At 53.0% G+C, this 24,142-nt stretch overlaps 1 protein-coding gene across 1 annotated transcript in view; it reads left to right on the plus strand.

Moving 5' to 3' along the window:
* The first annotated feature begins 9,882 nt into the window (after positions 1-9,882).
* MMP17 (matrix metallopeptidase 17) overlaps positions 9,883-24,142 on the plus strand; it is a 65,818-nt gene continuing 51,558 nt past the window's right edge. The window contains exon 1 of the mRNA XM_055797520.1: positions 9,883-10,472. Coding sequence (XP_055653495.1) covers positions 10,344-10,472 — 129 coding nt within the window. The 5' untranslated portion in view covers positions 9,883-10,343. The remainder of the gene's footprint in view (positions 10,473-24,142) is intronic.

Here is a 24,142-nt window from a genome sequence, read left to right on the forward strand (position 1 = left end):
GAAAAACCATTCAGGGGTTTTTTTCTGGGATGTGTCCCTGGGCCCTGTGTCCCCCCCTGGCCCCAGGTTTGATGCTGTTCTGTCTGCTGCAGCTTCAGCTTCTAATGCAACATAACGTCACTAGCTGCTTAGGACCCAGGGAGTAGAAAGGAGTCATCAAAGTTGAATTCTGAGAAATAATTAAGTTCCCAAAGTTGCTCCATAAATTACACTACTGTTTATTTCACTACTGTTTATTTCACATGGCTCTGACATACAGAGGCATAATCCTTCCAGTCTGAATGGGGCTTTCATTTTCATGCTTCATCAACCCAGGGGAGAGCAGAGTAAGAGAAGAATGTTCCTCCTGGGTCTTTGCCTTGTGTTTCTGGTAATGAAGCCTTCCTCTGCCAACTGCAGCCACTTACTTCTGACCGTGATGGAAACCACCAGGGGTGAGGATAGCCACAAAGGCAAAATGCAGGTTTTGCCACCAAGAACAGGTTTCATATTAAGCATTTGCCTTATTTAACTGATGCTCTCCCTGCAGGCTCAAGCAGGGAGGACTGATCGAGCAGGTTAAACTCACCATTGGTTGTAGTTTTGCTGAGAAGGTCTAGAGGAGGCTATGGAGAGAGAAGCCTTGCAAGTATTGATTTGTTTGCATTTGATGCACTGGAATAGCTTTGCTTGAGAGAAGCAGGGTCGTTCTGTTAAGGCATTAGCAAGGAAGCAGCAGCACTGGCAGCTGCCCTTAGCTTGTGCTTAGCTCTGCTAAGGGCCATGTTAGGTTTGTGGGCAATGTATTTCCTATAGATGAATTGTTTATAGCAAGAAAAAGCCCTGAATTTGCAACACTGGCTCCAGAATATCCTTGGGTTTTGCTGACGTTTCAGAACAGGTTCCGTGGTTGCCAGCTGGGCTTTGCAACGGGCCGGGCCAGGGAAAACTCCTGGATGTGCAATTTGGTAAGTGTTCAGCTCTGAATCCGAACAAGAGACTTAAACACATCTTAATGGTTTGTACTGGCTCTGGTGGAGCCCCGTAGCAGCCCTTACGGAGCTGTGCTTGTGTTGGTAGCTAGAACGGTGGTGGTGATGCACCAGTGCTTTGGCTGCGGCTGAGCAGGGCTGGCACAGTATCAGGGCTGTCTCCCCAGCCTTCCCCCCCCCCCCCCCGCCCCCCCACCAGTGGGATGGGGGTGGGCAAGATCCTGGGGTGGGGGGGACATAGCCAGGACAACTGACTCAAAGTGACCAAAGGGATATCGCGTACAGTGTTATGTCTGCTTGGATGTAAAAGCTAAGAGAAAGGAGGAGGAGGAGGGGGCATTCGTTATTTATGATATTTGCCTTCTGAAGCAAGTGTTACACAAACTGAAGCCCTGCTTCCCAGGAAGTGACCAGACGTTTCCCGCTGGTGGGAAGTAGAGAATAATACCTTTCATTTTCCTTCACTTCCACACGTGCAACTTTTGCTATTGTTTCATTAAACTGCCTTTATTTTAACCCACAATATTTTTTCATCTTATTTTCTCCCCCCTGTTCTGCTGGGGAGGGGAGGAGAGTGATAGAGCATCTTGGCGGGCACCTGGCCTTCAGCCAAGGTCAACCCACCACACAGTTCTTTGCTTACCGGAGAAAAAGTTGAATTTGAAGATTCAGTCTCCTAAATCCTGTTATATAGGGTAAGCAGCTGGGACTGCATCTCTATGAATGCAACAACGGCCTTAGACTAACGGCTAATTTTCTTCAGCTCTTGAACCTCACGAAGATCTTAAAGGCAAGAAGATCCAGGTCAGATGAAAAGCAGAGGAAATAAAATATGAAACAAGACTAGGAAGGCCATCGGGAGACTGTTCTTGATCTTTCTGCAAGAAGGTGGCCCGCCGTGCCTGAGCTGGTTCTGAGAGCCTCTTGGTCTAGTAGTGGGGATCCCACAGCCTTCCCAGGCAATGGGGCTCAATATTTCACTGTTCTTACCGCTTCCCATAATTGTATCTTCTGGTTTATTCTCCTTTCCAATTGCCCTGTCGTCACAGACAGTTTCCTTCCTGCCTCTTCTTTTCTGGTAACACTTTCCCTTGAAAAGATGGGTATGGTCAGTCTTAAGTCCCTTCCCACAGAACACCTGAATGCTTTTTGTTGCTCTCTGTTGAACCCCCATCCCTCTAGAAGTGAGGTTCCCAGAACTAAAAGGTGAAGGACACCAGGATTTCTCCAGAGTTAAACCCAGGACTCTTGGCACCTGAAGAAGCTGTTGGCCTCCAAGAGGAGCAGCCAGGGCTGAGAAGAGAACACTGATCTCGGTGGGGAGCGTGGCATAGCACTGCAGTCAAACCTCCTTGATTAGGGACTTCAAGGAACTGGCAGGGTGATATAGGAAGGGTTGGGCAGAGGAAGGATTTTGGGGCAAACCGGGAAGAGGCATGGCACAGAGAGCAGAGCAAGGACCAGAGATTGGGGCAAGCACCGCTGGTGCAGCATGTGCCATTGGCAGGTGGGGGTTGCTGCAGCCCCGCGTGCAGCTGAGGTCTGTTGGCTTGTCACCCATGACCCTGTGACAGAAACTGCTGCATTACAAGCTTTGCTGACCTTGCCAGCAAAATCCCCCGGATGTCTGAACCAGCTCTCTAGAAAGGTTGCCAATCAACATGTCATACGTTGGAAGAAGATATATGGCTAGGTTGAATTGATGAGATGTTGTGCCATTACTGAAGAGCCTATCTGCCTCTGTAGGATACAGTGTATGTGTGCATATAACTGATTGCTGACTTTTGATGGATGTCACATAATTTGCTGTCTTCTGACTGACAGAAAGCACAAACACTTATTAAAGCATTATAAAAGCTTGTCAAAGGTTTCATGGTTTTCCTAAGCCAAAGGACAGTCTGTTGCATTTAAATAATGTTAAAATCAGTATTTTTTTCCCTGTAAAACTCCATCAAATTCTAGTTTATACCTTTTAATATTTTTGTTGTTGTTGGGCTTTTTTTTTTAGTAAAGTGACTATGTTCTGCTTCTTGCTAATTAACCTCTGAACTTCGCTTCACCGTTTAAAAAAGACAGTGCTTGAAACGATGTTAATGTTATTAAAAAGCAATGGGAATAAAGATGGGAATGCTGCTAGTGAAGAGAGAATTACACTTTAGCGTGCTTTACCATGGCAGTCTGGCCCGTCCCTGTGCCTGGCTCGCCATTACAGGATCTTGATTGAGGTTTTGCTGTATCGGTGAAACTTGCAGCAAAGCTAAGCCTGGAGAACACGTGCCTCTTTCATGGGTGTTAATGCTTTAAACACTGTTCTGTGAGAAGTATATGATGCAGTGGGGAGGCAGAAGTGGCCAGTGTTGCGCAGTGCAGCGTGTGCCTGCATCTGCTTGGTGGCAATGTGGCTGTGAGCTGAGTACTTAGATGTTGTGGCCATCACTGACGTTACTGTAGCGTCAAGGGACTCCAGCAGTAGATGAAGATGACCTTGTGTTAGGTGCCTCACAGACTTGGGAAAAAGAGCTCTTGTATCCAGGAGAAAATGCAAAACAAGGCACAACTGCTAGCAACTGAGATGAAGGAAACTGCAAAATAGTACCGCTTAGCTTCTTGGAGCATCATTGTGTTAGAAAAAATTACTCCCAGGGGTGGTCCTGACCTTATAGGGTGTATTTATAGGCAGAGGGAGGATACCATGGCTGACTTGGGTTTGCTTAGAAGGAAAAAATCCCAGGCAGAAGAGACAGTGTGGAAGCAAGTGTGAGTGTGGTGGTTTGCGAGCCTAGCGAAGGAAGAGAGAGGCTGGTTTTAGGGCCAGCTGGAGGATGGAGCCGATTTCTTGATGCTAAATGAATAATAAAAGACAAGGCCGGGTCATCTGTGAAGGCCTTGGAAATAAAGACAAGTAGCTCGTGTCTGATCCAATAGATGGAGTTCAGCAGAGCACTGCTGGGGCAGGGCTGCAGAGCGATGGCCAAAGCGACGGGCTTGGACCAAGCCCCCTGCAACTGCACCTGACGCAGGGACCCGTGGGGCAGGGTGGTTGGGGAGATGCAGGGGCCCAGCCGCAGGGAGAGGCGAGTGGGGGGAGCTGCGGCTGCTTGGGGAGCCAGGGAAGGCTGCATTTTTCAGGTGTTATGTTGGAGAAATCTGCAAAATTTAGACCTTAAAGTGAGTTAGAGAGGTCTAAGCCATGTTGTTAGAGGACTCAAGTGGGATGAGCTCTTTGGGGAGGTGGTTAGTGCAGCCTTGGCTGGCGGAGCTGGCAGGCAGATGGCCCCGAGATGCTGGAGATCCTCTGTGCCGGCGCGTGATTATGCAGAGAACAAAACCCCATGGCCATGAGCACCGCAAGCACCTCTGCAGCATCCCTCCACTCCGGAGCCCTGGCCTGCAGGAACACTGATTTCCCCACCCCTTCTAATTTTGGCTTCCCTCCTTTTGTACAAGGTATTGAAGAAATGTCAGTGGGTTGGTTTTACAGTAAGAGAACAAGGAAGCAAAAAAAAGCTGCATGCTCCCAAGCCTTCTGTAAAATGCCCTGTTTGGTTTCATTTTTGCCCATGGAAAAAAAAATAATTCTAAACTTCCCATGAGTAATAATTAACATATATGTGACTAGGTGTTTACTACTGGTCTCAGAAAAGTGATTGATTATTTTTTTTTTTTCATTATCATTGGTCACCCATCAGTCCTAAAAGTAGGCAAGCAAATAAGTAGTGTCTGAGCAATATTACTTACAAGCAAGCAAATTAGATTCTGGTAACTGATTTTCCCATGGCTACCAAAGCTTCTAGGAGAACAGCAGGGTAGGATCATAAGTGTCCTCATTCTCACACTTCGCAGCATAAACCGATGCACCGCTCGGGCTCAGCAAGAAGCCCCTGCTATGTGGCTGCGCCTCGGGAGCACCGAGTGTGCTGGCTGCTCCCAGAGAGGGGGCACCGTGTCAGCCCAGGCCCCCACTCCACTGCGGCACTGCCTTTTGTCTCCCTGGTTGATAGGGCAGAAAATTATCATTTCTCAGCTTGCCAAAACATGAGCATCTGTAGCGATAGAACAGGGCAGAAGAAGCTGTAGAGTATCTACTGATAAGAATTGCTGCATAGTTAATGCAAAGGTTATTTTCAGTATAGCTGTGTAATTGGGAAATTAAATTGTCTGAATGTTGTCATACATGCTAATTATACTAAAGACACCAAGAGGAAAAACCTCCAGCTTGCGCATAGCACATACAGGCAGAAGATAATGACATTTTAAATTCCTGCTCACCATCTTGATGCACAAGGGTGAAAATATTTGAAGTATGTGCATTTTGGTTGGAATGCATGTGGAAAGAAAACAAATACAGTGCACTTGTTTACCGCTTTTCCCCAAACACTGGGGGACAGGCAGGCAGATCAGGGAAATGTGAACTTGCAAATCAGCTTTACTAGCACTTCTTGTTTTGCATAAAAGTTTTGTGCTAAAAAAGACTATAGGTATGGCGGTAAACGGCTGTCTGCTGTGTCTGTCAATTTGCTTGTTCTTACTTACAGATGATTGCAGTTATCTGTATTTTGTTGTTGTGCAAAGCAAATATTTTGGCTAAAATGTGTTGAAATGCTGTTTTAACTGAGTCATTCATTTGCAACAAATAAAGCATAAAGAATGCATTTTGGAAGCTACACTTAACAGAATTAAAATCATCATGCTGCTCCCTCCTTAAATAAATTCTATTCAGCAGCCTGCCTGGGTAATGAATGGCATGAAAACTCTATCTACCCCCGTATTGTTCTTATGGCATGAGCGTGGAGTTAAACCTGTGCCATTGAGGTGGTGTTTTTTATTGACTAAAGAGGAAAGAGAGAAAAAATATTCACAGTTCAGTCTGTTGTAACTGGGTTCTTCATATTGCCTAACTCTGCTCTCTGTAGCTGTAAGGAGCTGATGGCATCCATATGATCTGCCTCACTATATTGTGCACAGCTTCCACCTTTCCAAGGAAAGATGCACTTTCATTACATTCATTTGGTTAGAGTAATGTCAGCATAACTAGTCATATGCTTAAAGTTGAATATATGCCCTACAACAGTCTGAAAGTTTAGATCTTCTCTGACATTTCTTTGGACCTTGATGACCCCGCAGTGTTTTGTTAGAGGAGGTCTCATGCAATAAAATTAAACTACTAAGGGATCTCTCTTTGCTGTTCATACATAGCATGGTTGTAGCATTTTTTGGTATTGTAATTTGTGACAGCTTTTGATTAATGCATAGAAATCTGCTGTCTTGTCTTTTACAAGTGCTTGCTAAAAATGTTTATAAATATGTTGGGAATTACATTGAATAGCTTTAGGGTATGGACAGAGCACCTACCCATCGAGCGTATATAATTATTCACATTGCAGGCTCTTGTGGTGCAAGACTGGCTCTGAGGTGCTGTCACAACACAGATGCTAATAACTAATACCTGGGCAGATGGTGAAACAGAGCAGGTATTGACAGCTGCAGAAGGCAGAGGATGGAAAATTCAGTGGGATTTGGCCACCTAAAAAGTCTGAGAGTTTTGTGGGGCTGTTCGTTTTCTTTGAAAAAAGCCTCAGCCAGATCTGCAGAACTCTTCAGCTCCTACCTTGCATGTGGCTCTGCTCCAGTCCCAGTTGGAGGAAGGTGCACGGATCACAGCCCTGGACCTGAGCCCATACCAAAGCAGCTGAGATGCAAGTGGGAATCCTGAGCCATGAGCTGAGGGGCTTCACTGAGCAGGGCCAAGGATGCCGCCAACCTCACCTAACTTCCACTGGCTGAAATGTTGCCCCCTGAAGCTGGTTGCTCAGGGTTCTCTGTCAGCAGGGGAGAGCAATGGGTACTCTCCTGTCCCCATGCACACCTCTCCTTCTGCTGCACACAGGGGGAGCCAAGGCAGAGCTTGAGCACCTAAAGTTGCAGACAAAACTGTCCTGACCACCCAGGAGTTCAAAATTCCTCCACGCAGGCAAGCAGCTCTGCATCCAAGAAAGTGGGGAGCCCACCCAGCCCTCACTAACTGAGCTCAGTGTTAAAAGCCCATCTCCAGGGGACACATTTCCATCTGCCATGGAGCAACTGATGCTAAAGGATTCAAAATCTCAGTTTGGGCAGTGCTGCTCCCTCTCATAATATCTGCAGCTAGCTTAACGTTACAGTCCTTCCCAGCAGGGGCTGTTGCCAGGAATAGATGATACAAGACACTAATTTTAATTATTTTTTTTTCCTTTTTTGACATTGCTTGGGGCCATCTGACCATCTGCTCTAATAAAAGCTGATCTACCCCAGCCAGGATAAAACTCATTCCTGGTATGCTGGAGGCAGGAGGCTGTGCAAAGGCTTGCTGGTGGGAAGCTGGGCTTCTGCACAGTGCTCTTCAGTGGGAGGCTGGAGCTGGCAGGTTGGGCCGAGTTTGCTGCAGCAAAATGTTCTACAAACACCCAAAACTGTGATCACAGCCCATGCCTGTATGTAATACATGTATGTGAGAAACAGCTGTGGGGAAAATATTCTCCTGCGATAGGCGAGTTTTAGTATATTCTACATTTGGTAAAAATGGGTATACTCTTACATGTAATGCTATAGGAAAGAATCTAAAGGGACTGAAGTACATTTGATGTGGAGCAGCATCTTCCATTTGCCGTGCTGTCAATCCACTTAAAACACCCAGTCTGATAGAAACCGTGAAGATTTTGTCCCTGTTGTACTGTTGTGAGAGGATGAACTAGGAGGTGAAGAAAAAGTTGTAGCATGTGCCCTAAAACCTTGACCCCTTGAAATTAAGAGCAAAACTCTTCCAGCTGGAGTGGGCTCAGCCTTTATCTTTGGTCCAACAGCTCACAGGCTGCCCATGATGAACCTTTATCCTTCATTGCCCTCATTTGCAAAATGGAATTGAAGGTCAGGGTGGAGCATGCAACATCTTCCAGAAACACCAGGAAGGCAGCTGAGGTAACCTTGCTGCTACAGGGTGGTGTGGCCAGCACAGGGAAGGTGGCACTGTGAGTACGGAGCTGCAGGCTGCCCAGCACGGGGACTGGGCTGGCATGCAAGATGTGCCACATGTTGGGACAGAGGGGTTTTGTGCTGAGCAGTCATAAGAGAGCCCCAAACCCCTAGGAAGTGTTTCCAGGTGCTGACACGTTTGTCAGGGATAACCCCAAACCCACTGCATGTCAGGGCACCTGCACTGGCAGTTTTCACCCTGGCAGGGTGGTCAGGGCAGAGACTGAGCACCCCAAGGCTGCAGGCTTGTCCTCAGGGCTGAGATTTTGTGCTGCTGCTGCCCGCTGCTCCCAGCTGACGTGGCTGTGCTGCCTCTGCCTTCCTCCTGAGGATGGCTCCTAGCTGCCCACAGTCCTGTCAACTGCCAAGAGAAATGATCCCTAATAAGAAGAGATTCTGGAGCTGCTTAGCAGGAAATTACTACATGTGATGTTGCTAAGCAATGTCAGGCTGGCCTGACTGCCCAGGGTAATGTTTCTCTGCTGGAAAACCCAGGAGAGGTCCAGGGGTGCTGGGTGACTGCTGCTTTCTGCTTGGGGCAGTGGGATCTGAAATAGAGCAAGTAATAATCCTCATCTCATCGGGGCGCTGCGTGGTGGTTATCAGAAGTGAGAAAGAGATCTCCCCCGCCAGCAGCAGCACCTGCAGGGCAGACAGGATGAGGCAGAAGATGCGTGAAGGAGGAGTCCTGTAAAGGGGAGGGAGCCCACGCCCGGGAGATGGGGGTTTGTGGCAAGGTGGCCATGGGCAGATTTTCAGAGCAAAATGAAACATTGAGTGGGAGCAGCCAGCCCCATCACGTTGCAGCCGGGCACGGGGGGCTCCTGCCTTCTGCAACCGCCCCCCTCCCGCAAGTGCTGACCCAGAGGCTGGGTGGGCTTTGCTCGTCATCTTAAGGAGCTGAACTTGGCCTTAGTAAGGAGCAAAGCTCTTGAGCTACAACAGACCTCTAGTTGGTGAGGCTCTGAGCCCTGCTGTCCAGTGGTTTTCCTTCCGATTTCTCTGGTGTCAGAGCAGTAATTCTGGCCCAGCTCAGGGGGACCCAGGGTGGTGTGAGCTCAGCTGTGGGAAGTGAGGTCTCCCTGTCAATTATCTCTAACCAGTTTCTTCTAGAAAAAGATTTCTTCTTTCCTCCCCCACTGCTTTGCTCAAGTCCTGTCTGATATTCAATATCTCCAGAAGCAGCTACGGTTGATTGCTGAATTAATCCATTTGTGCAGACGGTGCCATATCAATGTCCGTTCCAATTTTGCCCCAGCAGCACCTTGAAGCATTTTTTTTGTCTCTGCTGTTCTTCATTATTTCCATTTCTTACCCTTTTTTTTAAAAAAAAGAGAACATTTAAAATTTCCATTTTAAAACAACTTTGAAGCTCATTTCCAAAGCTGTTGAGTATATTAACGTGCTAATAGGAGGTGGGAAAGGCAAAGTCTGAAGTACATTTTCATGCTGAACCGGCTGGAGCTGGAGGTGTCAGGGTGTCCCCTGCCATCTGGCCTGTCACAGTGTGGCAGATTCACAGCTCCGGGAGGCAGGCTGCCGCGGCCAGCGGAGCCCGTTACGCAGCTCTTGGGGACCAGCGCCGGGACTGGGTGCTGCTGGGGGACGCACCGGCCTCCCGGTCTGCGCCCACGGCGCCTCGGGGAGCTCGGGGGCTCGGCTGGCGCTAAAGAAATGGTGGTGCCGGGGGAGAAGCGTGTCGGCAGCGCGGGACGCTCCAGCCGCAGGCGAACACAGCGCTGAGAGGGGCCGCAACCGGCCCCGGGACTGAGCCCTCCCTGCGAGCCGCGCCGGGAGCGGTGCCGGTGCCCGGTGCCGGTGCTGCGCAGCGCAGCGCCGCGGCCAGACCGCGCTGTGCCGCCCCTCCCCGCCGGAGCCCTGACACCGCCTCCCTCATTACCATCCTTCCTCCTCCTCCGCCACCGCTGGTCGGGGCTCTCCGCCGGCCGGAGGCAGAGGGGTGCATGGCAGCCACGGCCCCGCGGCGGCCCCGGGCAGCAGCAGCCGAGACGCGCTCCGCTCCGCGGCAGCGCCCGAAGCAACTTTCTCGCTCCGCGGGGTGCGGGAGCGGGGCGATGTGACCCCGCAGCCGCCCCGGCGGCGGAGCCTCCCCGGCAGCGCAGCGCGGAGTGGAGCCCGCCCCCCCCCGGCGGCGCGGAGCAGAGCCCACCCCCGCCTCCCGGCCCGGCGGAGCGGCGCGGAGCGGAGCCCACCCCCCGCCTGCCACCTCCCTCCCCGGCGGCGCCCGCAGCCCGGGGCGGGAGCGCGGATGCGGCGCGGAGCCCGGCGGCCCGGCGGAGCCCAGCGCGGGGCCGGGGCCGGGCCCTGCCGGGGGGGCCGGCGGGCGGCGCGGGGCGCGGGGGGATGCTGAGCCCCGCCGCCCGGCACCGCGCCCGCCGCCGGGAGATGCTCCTCGTGGTCGCCCTGTGGCTGGCGTGGCAAGAAGCGCCCGCGGCGCCGACCCCCGCGGCGGACGACATCACCCGGGGAGTTGTGAGTTACCTGCGACCCCCGCGACCCTCCGCTCCCCCCCCCCCCAGCCGGCACCCGCCTCGCTGCCCCCCCCGCTCGCCCCCCCCGCTCCTCCCCCCGTCCCCGGGCATGGCCGGCCCGCGGCGCTGGGAGAGCCCCCCCGGCAGCAACGCTCCCCGGAGCACCCCGCCGCTCGGGCCCCCTTTGCAGCCAGTGCCCTCAGCTTGCACCCGCTGCTCGGTGCCCCTTTACACCCGGTGTTCGCCCCCCAGCACTCTGCGTGGTGCCTCTCGCTGCATCTAGTGCCGCTCCCCACCCCCGCCGCGCCCAGGGCAGGGACTATTTACCCCCTCAGTACCCAGTGCCCCCCACCACTGCCCGGAACCCTTTTGGAGCCTGGCACCCCCCTCCCTTCCAGCCGGTGTGCGGTGCGTTCCCTTGCAACCGCTGTCCCCCGCCCCCCCCCCCCCCCCCCCCGGTGGCTGCCCGCACGCCGTGCCCCCCTGCACCCACCACGCACCGAGGTGTGAAAATGCCCAACTTTCCCCCAGCCCAGCATCCGCGGGGTGATGGCCCCAGCAGCCCTCACACGGAGATGGTGGTTTCTGAGGCGCTGGGAGAGGCTGGCCTCCCTCAAGGGCTCCCTGCCTGCGGCAGAGCCACACAAACCCCTGCCAGCAAGCCCGGTAAAATGGCTCGTTTGGAGTAAGAGCGATCCCTGAGGGCCGGGGCGAGCTCGGGGATGCGCTGGGGGCTGCTCTGCGCCGGCGGCAGGTGGAGGGTTGACTTCGTTGCGGTGGTCTGTGTGGGCATCCTTGTGGTCCGGCTTCTCTGCTCACAGGTGCCTGCTCGGTTTGCAGGAGGGTGACAGGTTTTAGCAAGCAGCGAGGGCTTGGGTCGTGTCCCTGCCAGGTCACGGTGCCAGCAGGTCAGCAGAGCTTCGCGCCGTCCTCTCGGAGAGGGGAGAGATGGAGGCTTTCCTCCTGGAGGAGGAAAAGTTTCTTGTAGCTGATACCAGCCGTAGCTCAGAGAAGCCCCAGGACTGTGTCAGACCTGGGTGTGGGAAAGCTGGCGGAGGCTGGGTGTGGGCAGCAGTCCTGGGGCTGGTCCCGCCAGTTTGGAGAAATTCCCTGAAATTCAGCGGATTTCAAATTGCTGCCTGTGTGCTGCTGTGAAGGAGGGAGGGAGGATTTGCAGCATGGCAGGGTTATCTAATGAGCAGGGCTCACATGGAGCAGTGCGCCAGGACGCTGCCTCTGCCGCCGAGGCTTGGCCACCGAGCGCGTGCTCTGGCTCGCAGGCTCCTACCCAAACACCTGCCGTGAAGGACAAAGCACACTGTTCCCCATCGGCTCCTAGCAGAAGGGAAAATGTGGGGGAAATAAGGTACGTCTGCATCGTTATGGTGTATTTGCTTTCCTCTAAATGTTAAAGCTGGAATTAATATTTCATGCAAACGGCGCATGAATTGGTGTATTCTGCCCCGATCAATTTGACTCAAGCTTTGTCTCTGACCTGCTTTTACCCTTGCTACCGTACATGTTGCACTCAGCTTTTACAGGCTAAATGTTAATACTCAAGAGGGCTCATTAGTTATCACTGACAACTTTCAGGCATTAAAGTACCTTTTTTTGTCCTGGACTGGATTTGAGCAGTAGCTCAAATGCTGAAGAGCTGTGGCAGTCTCGCAAAGCAAAAGGTGCCGGGGTTGGTGGCAGCAGTGCAGAAGTGAACTGCAGGAGCAGGGGATCAGGGAGTCCTACGTTAAGACCAAGCCCTATCTAGGCTGGGAAGTGCAGAGTGGATGGTCTCAGATAGGTGTCGGAGTGATTCCCCCCCTTCGGTGAGTGTGCTTGCTGGGGCAAATGCATCTCTCTGGCTCGAGACAGCGCTGAAGGGGATTGTGGAGAGGTTGCTGTGAAGCAGGTTTGTGCTTATGCCCTCTAATAAGCAGCAGGGAGCAGAAAACGCCAAGGTATTTTCAGAGGTGTTTGTCTAGAAAATACCACTGTGTGGGAAGCGAGAGTAAGAAGTATTATTTGACATCCACTTTATGAAGCAACTAAGAAATTAAAGATCTGTGATGCATTTCAACCAAATATTTGAAAACCAGGAAGCATGAAAGCATGGCAATAGAAAGCTCCGCTAACCTTTGAAAATTAGATCCAGCAATTCTCTGCTGTAAATAGAGCACAATGTCAACAGAGCCTTTACATCCCAAATACTCCCCTCTTGCAGCTGAGAGGCTTTCAGTGCCGAGCAGGACTGTGCCTCTGAGCTGTGTCCTCAGCTCCGGTCCTGCTATAGGGTTTGTTTTAAATGAAACAGTGATGCTGGGCCACATTAAAGTTCAGCAAAACGAAAGAGGGCTATAATTCAAAGGCGGTTCTTGTTAGAGTGCTGCCCAAAGCAATGTAATATTGAATGATTCTCCAGATTTCATTACTAGTGGAATATCCTGCCCAGTTTATAAATCTAGCTTGATTATTAATGTTTTTATTGTTCTCCATTAGCTACTCTAACAAAGAGAGCATAAAATAGCAGATGGAACGGAGCTTGACTTGAGTGTTTCCCTTGAATTTCAGTACATTGCTTTTGAGATTTACTACTTTGCATTTTGCACTGCTGCCTTTACAGTAACCCCCCCAACCCCTCCTCACTGCAGTGCCCAGCATTCACGAATTGCATCTTTTTATGGCTGTTGGGCTTGAGTGTCTCAGAGGTGTAAGCAGCAAAACTTTATATACATTAGTAGTAACTGAGTAATAAGAGCTCTCACTTTGCTGGGCTTTGAACCAGGCCTGAAGGGAGGTCTGCCTTCAAGTTTTATTTTCCAGAAAAGCTGGCGCAGTGGAGTCTGCACTGAAGGCACTGACCTGGAGCCCGGCTGGTCTGTAAAGGAGCTGGCTGTTAAGCAGGCAGCTGCTGCCCGCTGGGCTGCGTTACTGCCCGCTGCGGGTACGGCAGCCATGTGCTGGGACACTGGGCACCAGGCGAAAGCTGCAGCTTGGGATGGACTGATGCCCAGTGCTGAGCAAGCTTGGCCCCGAGGGGGATGCTTTGTCCTCGGGAGATGCTCTCCCCTGGCGCTGGGGTTGCAGGATGGGAGCTGATGGTGAGGTGGTGGTGGTGGCATCACTGAGATCAGCCCTGGTGGATGTGGGCTCTGGCGTCAGTGGCCAAGGGATGCGGGAGTGCTAGGAAAGCTTTAGTTTGGTTGCAAAAGCACGGGTGCAAAAAAAAGACTGAGCTGCTTTTTCTTGACTTCGTGGTTAGGGGTGATGAGGACATCTGTGCATGCCCCCCAGGCGTTTCTCCAGCTGGGGCTTGCTGGGCATTCCTGGGGGCTTGCGTATGAACGATGCCTCTCCCTCGGCCTCCGGTTCACAAAGCCAGTCTCTGTTGTTCCCTCAGAAATTGCTCCCAGGGGATGGAGGCATTTGCATTCATCGGTGGAGACCACGGACCCGCATCCCCCTCTGCTGTACTCCCAAGCGACTCTTTGTTCAGGGCAGGGCCCTCGTCTTTGTGGCAGCTTCTCATTTGAATGACAAGGATGCACTTGTGGGGAGAGCCGGGGTGGCACAGAGCCCTGTGATGCTGGGCCCTCCCGGCTGGCGGTGGTGGGCTGGGGGACAAACAGAGGTTCCTCTGTGTCCCCACATCAGGGAGCGGAGGGGCAGGAGGAGCAGCAGTTTCCTACGAGTCTGTGCCCTGTGTCTACCAGGTGCCAAATTTCAAAGTAGAAGCCAGCCCATGACTGGGGAAGGGGCTCTCTCTTGCTGTTTCTGGGTCACTTTTCCTGCCTGCCAGAGGGCAGGAGCACCCTGCTGCTGTCCCTGCCAGATGCCCACGTGCAGCTGCACGTCCTGGTTCAGCCGCCCTCCTGCTCCCACCTGGCCGGGGATCAGCCAGGAACTCCTGAACTGCTGCAGTGCTGAGGCATGGCTTACCTCCCGGTCCGAGGCTTGGGATAACTAGCCCTCTTAAAGTAAAATCCTCGTGTGGAAATAGGCTGTTCCCTCTAGCTGGAGAAACTACCAGACTTATAACCTTCTGTTTCTGCTAATGGGGAAATTAAAAATTGATAATCCCAGTTGGAGCTTCATTCAGCCTTCTAAAACGGCAAGTCTTTGAGGACAAAATGCTCAACAGATTCCCTAAACAATAATGCATTCAGGCCATCAGCATTGGAGAGGAGAGCTTTGCTTGGACCCTCTGCCTTTAAAACACTTTGTTGCCTTCCCATATGGAGCAGTGGCCATCCCAGCCCCATCCAAGAAAGTTAGGCTACCATGTTAAAAAAAAAAAAAAAAAAAAAAAGTGCTGCTGGTTACATTTTAAGGCATCTCTTGAAGCCAAAGTACAATGCAAATGAAATTGGCTTGACAAAAGGCTGTCTGGAAGCTTTCAAATAGGCTCCTGTGAAAGCATTTAATCTGATATTAAAGCCCTGGCTGGTTTGAACTGCTCTTTCCCTTTTGGGGGGAGCACCCCCGAGCTCCAGGTACAGCAATGCCATTTCCTCCTGTGCTTGGCCACCGTGGGCCCCAGCTGCGGTACCCAGGGCAGCTGGGCTGCGTCACCCTCCTTAATGAGACCCTGCCTCGTTAGGGAAGGGTTTGGAACGGGTGGGGGTGACCCTGCTGTCATGTGGGGCTTCCCTGGGGTTGGCACTGGGGATGGAGTGGGTGAGCTCCCACCTTGGCCTCACCCTTGGGTGCTGCAGCAGAGCACTGGGGGGGCAGAAGAAGATCTGTCCAACTGCCCCCCCGCTGGCCCTGGTGGCAGCATGCGGTGGAGCTGTATCTCTGTGCCCTCCTTTTGCCCCTAAAACCCCCCGGGCTCTCGCACGGGGGGCGGCTGGGTGTGCCAGCCTGCCCCAACTGGCAATGTGTGGGTCTCCCTGGCCAAACTAACCCGTGGGGAGGCCATGGCGGGCAGCACGGTCCTGGCCCTGGCCCGTTGGACGGGGCTGTCCCGGTGGGTGTCTGGGGGTGACTCACCGATGGGACCGCACAGCCAGACACACGGGGGTGGCACGGGCATGACATGGGTGATGCCGTCAGGAAACCGCAGGGCTTGGATGCCTCCAGCACCCTGCTTTGTCCCTGCAGGTTTGTTAGTGCCAGCGGCGGTTTCTCTGACTCATCGCCAGGGCCATGCGCTAATTTCTCATTATTTACTCATTGGCAAAAGTGCTGCAGGAGTGGGCTGTGCGGCGCTGGGAGAGGTCGCGCTGCGGCTGGGAGAACCTTCATCTCTGGATGCTGTGGGGGCAGGTGTGCCCTGCATGGTGATGGAGGTGACATGGTGGGCAGCAGAGCCCTCCCATCGGAGGTGTGAATCGCCGGCTGGTGGCAAGCCTGGGCCGCTGCGTTGTCACTCTTTAAAGCGTCTTTTTCAGAGTAGACCTGTGCTTGAAAGCCAAGGATTTACTTTCAGAACAACCCGAGATCTGACAGCAACAGTTCTCAAAATGCTTTCTTTAATCACAACCACTTTAAATGGGTAGATTTGGGAGTTTTGGGAGCTCTTGCTGCTGCAAGCACGCAGCTGCATTTTCTTTGTCCCAGATTTTTATGAGGATTGTCTCTGATTTCTGGGTCAGAGAATTAAGAGATTTGATGTTATATTAAAAAAACCCACACCAAACCACACATGCAAAGTTAAATCCCATGCAAAACAAAGCTATCATGCGGGGGCGAGGGGAAGAAGCTGCCGAAGGACCAGAGAGTTTTAGATGAACATAATGAGAAGCTGTCTTTGACAACAGGTTTGTTCAGAGGAAAGTCCTACCTCAACTGACATGGAGTAAATGCTGATGTTCGCCGAGGAGTATGGTCTTCAGATGGGACTCTGGCAGTTTGATTAGCCGTGATGATTTAATAGAAAAAAAACCTCGATTTAATCTGAGGAATTTCCTGCATCAGAATAAACCACGTGCACAGAAAATCATTCTTCCAAGAAATTTGGAGATGATCTACAGTCTGAATACAGCGATTTGGAAAGTGGTAGTATATTCAGGATTTTTAAAATATTTTTTCAAGAGGGAGTTTCTGCCCGTTGACTGTCAGTGGTCAGGCAGAGTTCTTCACACCAGCTGACATATTATTTCATCCTGACAATATTGATCTTTTGGGTGAACAAAAGCAATTTTACGTGTGTCACAGGATCCTTGCTTGAAGGTGATGGACATGTTTGGATTACATGGTCTTGTCATTTCACAAAGCCCAACTGGCATCTCCTGTGGTTCAGCTCCCGGCTGCTGAAGATCACCCGACATCCCAGGCACTGCTGTCACGTCCTGGATTTGCTCCTGCATTTGTCCCCTATGCAGCCTGCTACACACAGCCTTCTGTGACGATGCAGGACAACAGGTTCCCTCATCCAAAATACTGGTGGGAGATAAGAGGCCTGGACTGCTTCATCCACAGGTTCATCCTCATCTGTGGAAGTTGCCTGTCCTGCACCACGGTGGGCGCATTTAACTGCCTTACAGCTTTCCCAGGGCTCCCATCCCAAACCACCTGTCTCTGGATTTTTCTACTTTCCACCAAATGCCCCTTGCAGGAGATGGCAGACTACCAGGAGATCAAAAGGAGACTTCACAGGCTGTTGCCAGACTTCGAGGATCTCTCTGTCCAAGGCATTTTTGAGGCTAAGGAAGCAGATCTGAGAGCGGTGTTGGGACCAAGCAAGCAGCTGAACCCTGGGGGGGACCTGAGCGGGATAAAAAGATGGAGAAGACTGGTGTGTGAGGAAGGGGGTTCCCATGGGATCCCTTTTGAGAGGGAAGCCTGGAAACGCTCATCTGAGGAAGTGTGCACTTGATTGACAGCTGTAGACCTCCCAAAATGCTGTGAGTTGTAGGCTATACTGCTTGTTCTCAGGCTTTGGCTGTCCACGTATTAGTCACGTCTTCATGAAGATTTGCTTTTCTCAGCAAGGTGTTGGCACATGCAGAAGCACTACTGCTGGTACTGTGGCTGAAGTATGTCTCACGAGACAGATTTTCATGTTTCCCTCGAAGTCAGAGCTGTGACTCCTGGTACCCTGACCTGCTGGGTGGCTCTGCTGGGCTCTCCATAGCCATCCTAGAGGCAGTGCCTTCCCAGAGGCCTATAAGTACCAAAACCTCAGAGGTCTGCTTGGCTGGAGGGTATAACAGAAGAAAATGCTTCTTTTGTCTTACTGTAGGTCCTGGGAAGTTCGGTTATAGGATCCCAAGGAAAGCGCAAGGAGCAAGATGGTACCATGACTGCTAGAGACAATCCCACCATGACTCCAGATCTAATTACCTGTAAGCTCTGGAGCTGATGAATTCAGCCTTTGGGAAAGGGTGTCAGGTCCCATTTATCACTGAGGAAGAGCAAAACAAAGATGACTCTTCTGTTTTCCTTGAGCTCACCATGTGGGATCTCCTCCAGAGATCCACTCAACGTTAGTTTTGTCCTAGCTGGCGCTTGGTCGAGGCTGCGCCTTTGATAGGGTGGCGTGGTGGGGAGCATGAGGAGCTCTTACCAACCTGTAGGCTTGTTCCTACCTTGTTACTTGTGTTTACTTTGTCATTGCTCTTCCTTCTTTTTGCTCATAGTGTCCCCCCGGCGTGTCCACCAACAGAAGGGGAGTCAGTGATGCTGCTGGAGAAGCATCTTTGCCCCTTTGATAAATGCTCCGCATTAAATAGGCTTTTATTTTTCTTGTTTGTTCTCCATTTTGTTGCCACTTGGCAAATTCCCCGTTGCTCTGTACCAAGCCATGCTGTCTCTACCTTCGCATCCTTCATGTCAGAGAGGAGTTTTTGTTCAAAAGCAAGAGGAAATTGGGTTCACAAAAGGGAAATCCCTCATAGATGTGCCTGTGAAATGGCAACGCGCTTCATATAAAGCGCAGCTAAAGAGAGGTGGGTGGTTTGGGACTTTTGTCACATTTTGTTTATGCTGCAGAAAGGTATCCTCCGGGTCTGATCAATGAGACTCTGAAATGAGGAATAATCTTGTGTGGCCTCAGCTGGCGCTGAACTGTACAGCAATCCAGTTCTTCCTCCCAGGCTGGATGCATGTCATATTTCATGACAGAATGACAGCCCCATTAGACAATCTGTTGCTGTTTTGGCATCCCTAATACACCTTGTGCCTTGGTGTGCACTTGCTCAATGTCCAGCAAGATCAAGATAATCTAGAGGAGATCAGCTGTCACGCTCCAGGGTCCCATGTGGGCGGTGAACAGGGCAACAGTGATTTGAGTAGTCTTCTACAAGCTCACCGGGGTTAAAGAATTCACCCCAGAAGATACTAAAATTCTCATTCTCTGCCTAAAGCCTGGAGCGCCAAGTGCCTGCTCTGCCGGGCTCTGGGGCACGAGATGCAGTCACTGGCCATGCGACCGCGTTGCTCACTGAAAGGCGACCGGAGCTCCAAGCACCAGGTCTCTGGTAGTCAAAGGCTTCCCTTGGCGAGGGGTGCCCGGTGCAGCCTGGGGCTGGGTGGCTGGCGTGGGATGCCCTCCGGTGAACGCTGCTGCAGCTCCCTGCCGTTAGGTACAGCTCCGGGGCTCCACCATTTGGCTCCTGACAGCTGCTTGGCTCCGTGGGGCCCGAGGAAGAGGAGCGTTCCTGGGGCGGGGGCTGCCCCGGGCGCAGCTGCCGGGTGACCTCAGCCTCCCGGACACCCGCCGGCCTGCTGGCTGCCCCCCGGGCTGGGGGGGCCCTGCAGACCCCGATGGCTGTTCCTGGGGGGCTGCCCGCACTGGGCCATTTCTTTCCGACTTGGTCTTCCCCTGCACCGGGGCTTGCCCCGAGCCCACCAGCACCCTGCGGTGGGGGCCGTGCTGCCTGCCGGGGCTGTGCAGAGGGGGCAGAGGCTGGCGGTGGGTGATGGTGGGTGCCCCTCGGTTCCCGCCCCGCAGCCCCTCGCTCTTAGCCGAGCTGTTCGGAAAGCGTGAGCCGGAGGGGCTGCGCCATAGCGAACTGTGCCCGGGTGAGCCGGGGGTCCGCGGCAGGGCTCCCCGCGCCCACCCTTTGCAGGGCGCTCCTCGGGGCGGTGGGCATCAGCCGCTGTCCCCCCCCCCCCCCGGGGCCGGTGCCCCCCGAGCCCGCGGCTGCAGCCGCCCCGAGGCCGCGGTGGTGGCCGGGGCCGGCGGCCTGTGTCGTGCTGCTGCCCTCTTGTGGAGACTGGGAGCACAGCCGGGATGTGCCGGTGCGGGGCCGGGACGGCCCCGTGGGAGCAGGGTGATGTGCCGGGCTGGGCTGAGCTGGCCGGGGCTGTGCCGGGCTGAGCTGAGCTGACCGGGGCTGTGCCGGGCTGGCCGGGGCTGTGCCGGGCTGGCCGGGGCTGGACTGGGCTGAGCTGGCCCCCGCTGTGCCCGCCGGCCGCGCCTCAGCGCCCTCGCATTGCTGCTGTTGGCAGCGGGCGAGCGACGCGGCGTCAAGGTACCCGGCGGGGGGTCAGTCCTGCCCCTGGTGCAGGCACCCCTGCGTGGCGGCAGCAGGCCGTGCTTTAAGCAGATAAAGTTTGCAAAGTGTCTTCTGCGCCTCCTTATTCTGCAGTAATGGCTATTTATGTCAGAGCAAAATCCTTCATTGGCGGCGGCACAAACTGTGACTTTCTCCCTGAAGTGGCGCTGAGCCCGTGGGTGCCCTGCACCCAGAGCCCTGCCACCTGCGGTGGCCCGGCAGCTCCCAGGAAGGTGCGATGCTGCTGTGGCCACCTCCTGGGAACGCCAGCGGGTGAACGTGCCCACGGGACCGTGGTGCCAACCTGCTGGCCCTTGCCTCCGCAGCCCAGCACGGCCCCTGTGGTGCACGCAGCAGCCCCGGCTACAAAGGGCGATGATTAATGGCTGGCTTGGAGCGAATGTGCTGGTGCCAAGCGTCTTCTGACCCCGCCAGCCACCTTGCTTTCAGGTCTCTCCATCATAGCTGCCAGAAATCGCACTATGCTGCGTGGGAAATGCCAGCCCGGCACCATTGGTCTGTGTTCCACCCTCTGTTCTGGTGTCCCAGCCCTGCGGGACCCTGGCGAGCCTCGTGCCCATCTCCCACCTCCAGGCAGTGGATCTGGCCCTGCTGCTCAGGAAGCCCGAGTCCCACAGCTTCCTTGAGTTAATGTTCTCCTTGTCTTCTTCACATTTCCCTCCTATCTCATTTATTAATATCCTGTTCCTGAAAAAAACAGCCTCTGTTTTAAATTTCTAAAGAATTCTAATCATTAAAAATCAACCTGTGTCCTCCTGCATTTCCCAGGCTTGGCAGCTCCTCTTCCTTCCATGCTTTCCTGGAAAGCGGTGCCTACACCAGCCCAGCCATGCCGGGTCATTGGTGCCAGCCCAAGGCAGGGGCTGTGTGCGTTGGACGTGAAAGGGAGCTGGAGCTGTGGGGGTTTTGTGTCAAATTCACCCAGAGTCTTTGGGGTGGCTTGCTGTCCCTCCTGCCTTGTGCCTGTCTGCATGATCACTGATCTCATTTTTGCTTATTTAGAGGAATCGGTTCTCTGGGCAAGGATATCTGCTTTTTTTTTGTAGCTGTGGGATCATCTCTCAGCTTCTAGGTTATTTAGACCCGTACTGTGTCAGAACCCTGATAGTCTTGAATTCATTTCCTTTTGGTTGGGGACAAGACTGTATTTCTGATGTTGCGTACAGGGAATTCAGCCTTGGAAGCCAGACTTGTTCAGAGCCGGGTTTGGATGGGAACAAGGAGCTGAGACCTTCCTTACATGCTAAGAGAGTCTCGGGTCTTATTCAGAGCCAAGAGATACAACTGCAGAAATTTAATTAATGTTGCAAAACTCCTTAAAGCAGAGTTTCTGGCAAAATTGCCAGCTCTGCTGTGCAAGCTGGTGGGATGCCTGAACGGCCTCCACGGGGATCTATCACAAAACAACAAATGTTTCTTTGCCCAGATGGTTGTGAGGACAATAGGGGAAATCGGTTCAGCATGCTCCCCTCCTCCCAGGTAGATGAGAAAACTAATTGGCAGCCGGCTCCCCAGCACATCACCTTGGGATGCTCCAAAGAGCTGGAAGTTGCTGGGTAGCAGCTGGGAGTGAGGTGATGCCGTGGGCTTGGACCACCTGGGAAAAGGTGCAGAGCCTGGCCATCATCTGTGGGGGATGAACCAGGGCTGGTGTGGAGCCCTGAGCAGGGGCTGGTGCAGGAGAGGTCATCTCAGTCTGCAATTTGGGGCTGTATATTGTTGATAGCAATAAAAAAGTGACCACCTGCAGGTATGACTGAGCCTGGAGAACTAATAGTAATAAAGGTGGTGGAGTAAAGTATGTACCCAGTTGCTTTCTCCGTGAGGGTGAAAGGGGCAGAGAGGATCGCTCTGTTGGTATAATCCAGAAACCTCCATTTTTCAAGGGCTTACGGCTCTCCATCCATATAGTTCTGGAACAGGAGCTCGTTCTGGGGACCCCACACACCGTGGGAGCAACACTGCTGTCTGCTCTGTCCCTAATGTGGGGGTGCGGACGGGACGTGCTCAAGCCACCCGAAAAGGAGGTGACCAAACGGTCCCTTCTCTGAGGATGTGCAGAAGCAGGGGTGTAGGACTGAGGGATCCATGCTGGTTCCCAGCTTGCTTTGCCTTCCAGGGGCATAAGGGCCTATTAGCCAGAAAAAAAGGATGATTCTGCTCCTCATTAAGAAGCACAAAAGAAATTAGTTCTTTCCACAGCATGAAGGAGACGGTGGACTCCAGTCTCCCTGGGCCTGACTTGCTGGCACACAGCGGGGCAGGAGTTAACCTCGGCAAGAGCAGCAACCAAAGCAGCTGCAAACAAATCCTTTTAGGACTCTCCTGACATAAATAAACATGGAAAATAAATTATGTCCCCGGCACTCTGCCCTCAACTGATGGGAAACAAGCTGCATTAACATAGTAGTTCAATAACCTGGAAGAACTTCAAAAGAGACCTGCTTGCCAGCCCCAGGAGAAGTGCGAGCACTGCCTGCAAGCGTGCAAAACAAGGTTATGAAATGTGGCAGAGCACAAAACGATGGGATGAGAAAGTACTTGCAAATTGAATTAGGAGTGATGATGGTTTTTCTATGAGGAAGAGCAGGAAGGAAAGGAACTTTCTGTAGCTGGTGGTGGATGTGCAGAAGTGAGGGTAAAGGTGCCAGGTTTGTACTCTGAACTTTGGGGCTGTGACCTGGGAAAGTCGCCAGGGTTTTCTGTCAGTCACACGAGCAGTAAGCGTGCTTTCTGCAGGGGAATATGCTGAGAATGAAGATGAGGGCACACAAAGTCTCCTAGGGGACTTACTGATGTAAATTCCATCCCCAAAGGTGCTGAAGTTGGTGCCTTGGCAGAGGGTGCTGCCAGGGTGGCTGCTTCTGTTGTCATGGGCAGCTGCCCCAGCTCTTTGTGGCACAGAAAACCTTGAACTTCACCCCCAGCCCACCCTGCTTCTTCCTGCTTCCCACCGCTCCAGCCCATCTCCTGCTTCAGCCTTTAATTAGACAGGATGGAGCGTTACCCGGTATTCAGCACTCCCTGAAAGCTGCTGTCTTACTGCAGCCCCTGGATGGATCAGAGGGGTTACCACTTCTTTTATTCAGACTGTTGCATTTCTCCAGCTTCTCTAGAAAATTCCCTTTGTTCATTAAATGACCTGTCTGTTAGGGCCCAGATGGCTGCTTTTCTCTGGGCTGCAGAAATCGCCTGCTTAATTTCCCTGGTGCCCTGCCAGCACGGTGCTGGGGAGGGGGAAGGAAAGCGCGCAGTGGCCAGCATGGAGTGCGGCATGGCATGCACCGACGTGCAGCGGCCAAGAGGCTCTTGCAGGGCTCCCCTGGCACCATCCCTACCCATGGGGACAGCTCTGGGCAGGAGAGGGGGAACCAAAACCTGCCACGGTCTGTTTGAGTGATGGCTGGAAGACCTTTCCCACCCACTCTGGGTCTCCTGGTGATCCTGTTTCTCCCTCCTGCCCTGGCAAAACAGCACCCAGGGGGGTCAGTCCTGGCCCTCACATCTCTGACAGCCTTTTCCTATTTATAGCCTTGTGCTAGTGCTGTTTCCTTGTGTTTTGAATTTAGCTCTTCACAATAACTCTTGATTTTGGTGCACTGTGCTTGTGATGCCAGTGACTCGTGCCTGTGGCAGGCATCAGGTGCCCAAGGCATCCCTGGGCACCACTGCCCCTGTGTGCCAGTGACGGTCTGTGCACCCCAAAACCGCTGCACTGTTAAAGAGTATAGAACAAGAAAACGGGACACGACCGAAAGCGATGCAAGTGTTTTGGGCAGGGAGGGAGTGCTGTGACCCTGGCTACGTTTGGGGAGACAGGGAGAGGCTTTGCAGGTACCTGCCCTGCTCTGCTGCGGATTCAAGAGCAAGAAAGCCAGGCTGAGAATTTCCTTGATGCTCGAGGAAAGCTGTGTTACAATCAGGCAAGGCCTAAATATTTATTAGATACTGACCTTTAACATGCAGCTCCATTCTAGAGAAAATGTTGTTTGGGAGGAGGGCTGCCATGTGAAAGCAGCACTCCATCAAGGCAGCTGGCAGCAGTGCCCTGCCGCGGAGGCTGCAGAGGCAGTGCCACGTGGCTTTGCCCACTCGTGCGTTTTGCAGCCCTTTCTGCTCTCCTCCTATGTCTGCTTTTGCAGGAGAGGTTCCTCCAGGAGGGCAAGCCTGCAAAAGTCGATTTGGTGACTCAACGGACCCGTGCCTGTGCTGG

The sequence above is a fragment of the Falco peregrinus genome, chromosome 2 (genome assembly GCF_023634155.1).
Source record: "Falco peregrinus isolate bFalPer1 chromosome 2, bFalPer1.pri, whole genome shotgun sequence".
Classification (NCBI taxonomy): Eukaryota; Metazoa; Chordata; class Aves; order Falconiformes; family Falconidae; genus Falco; species Falco peregrinus.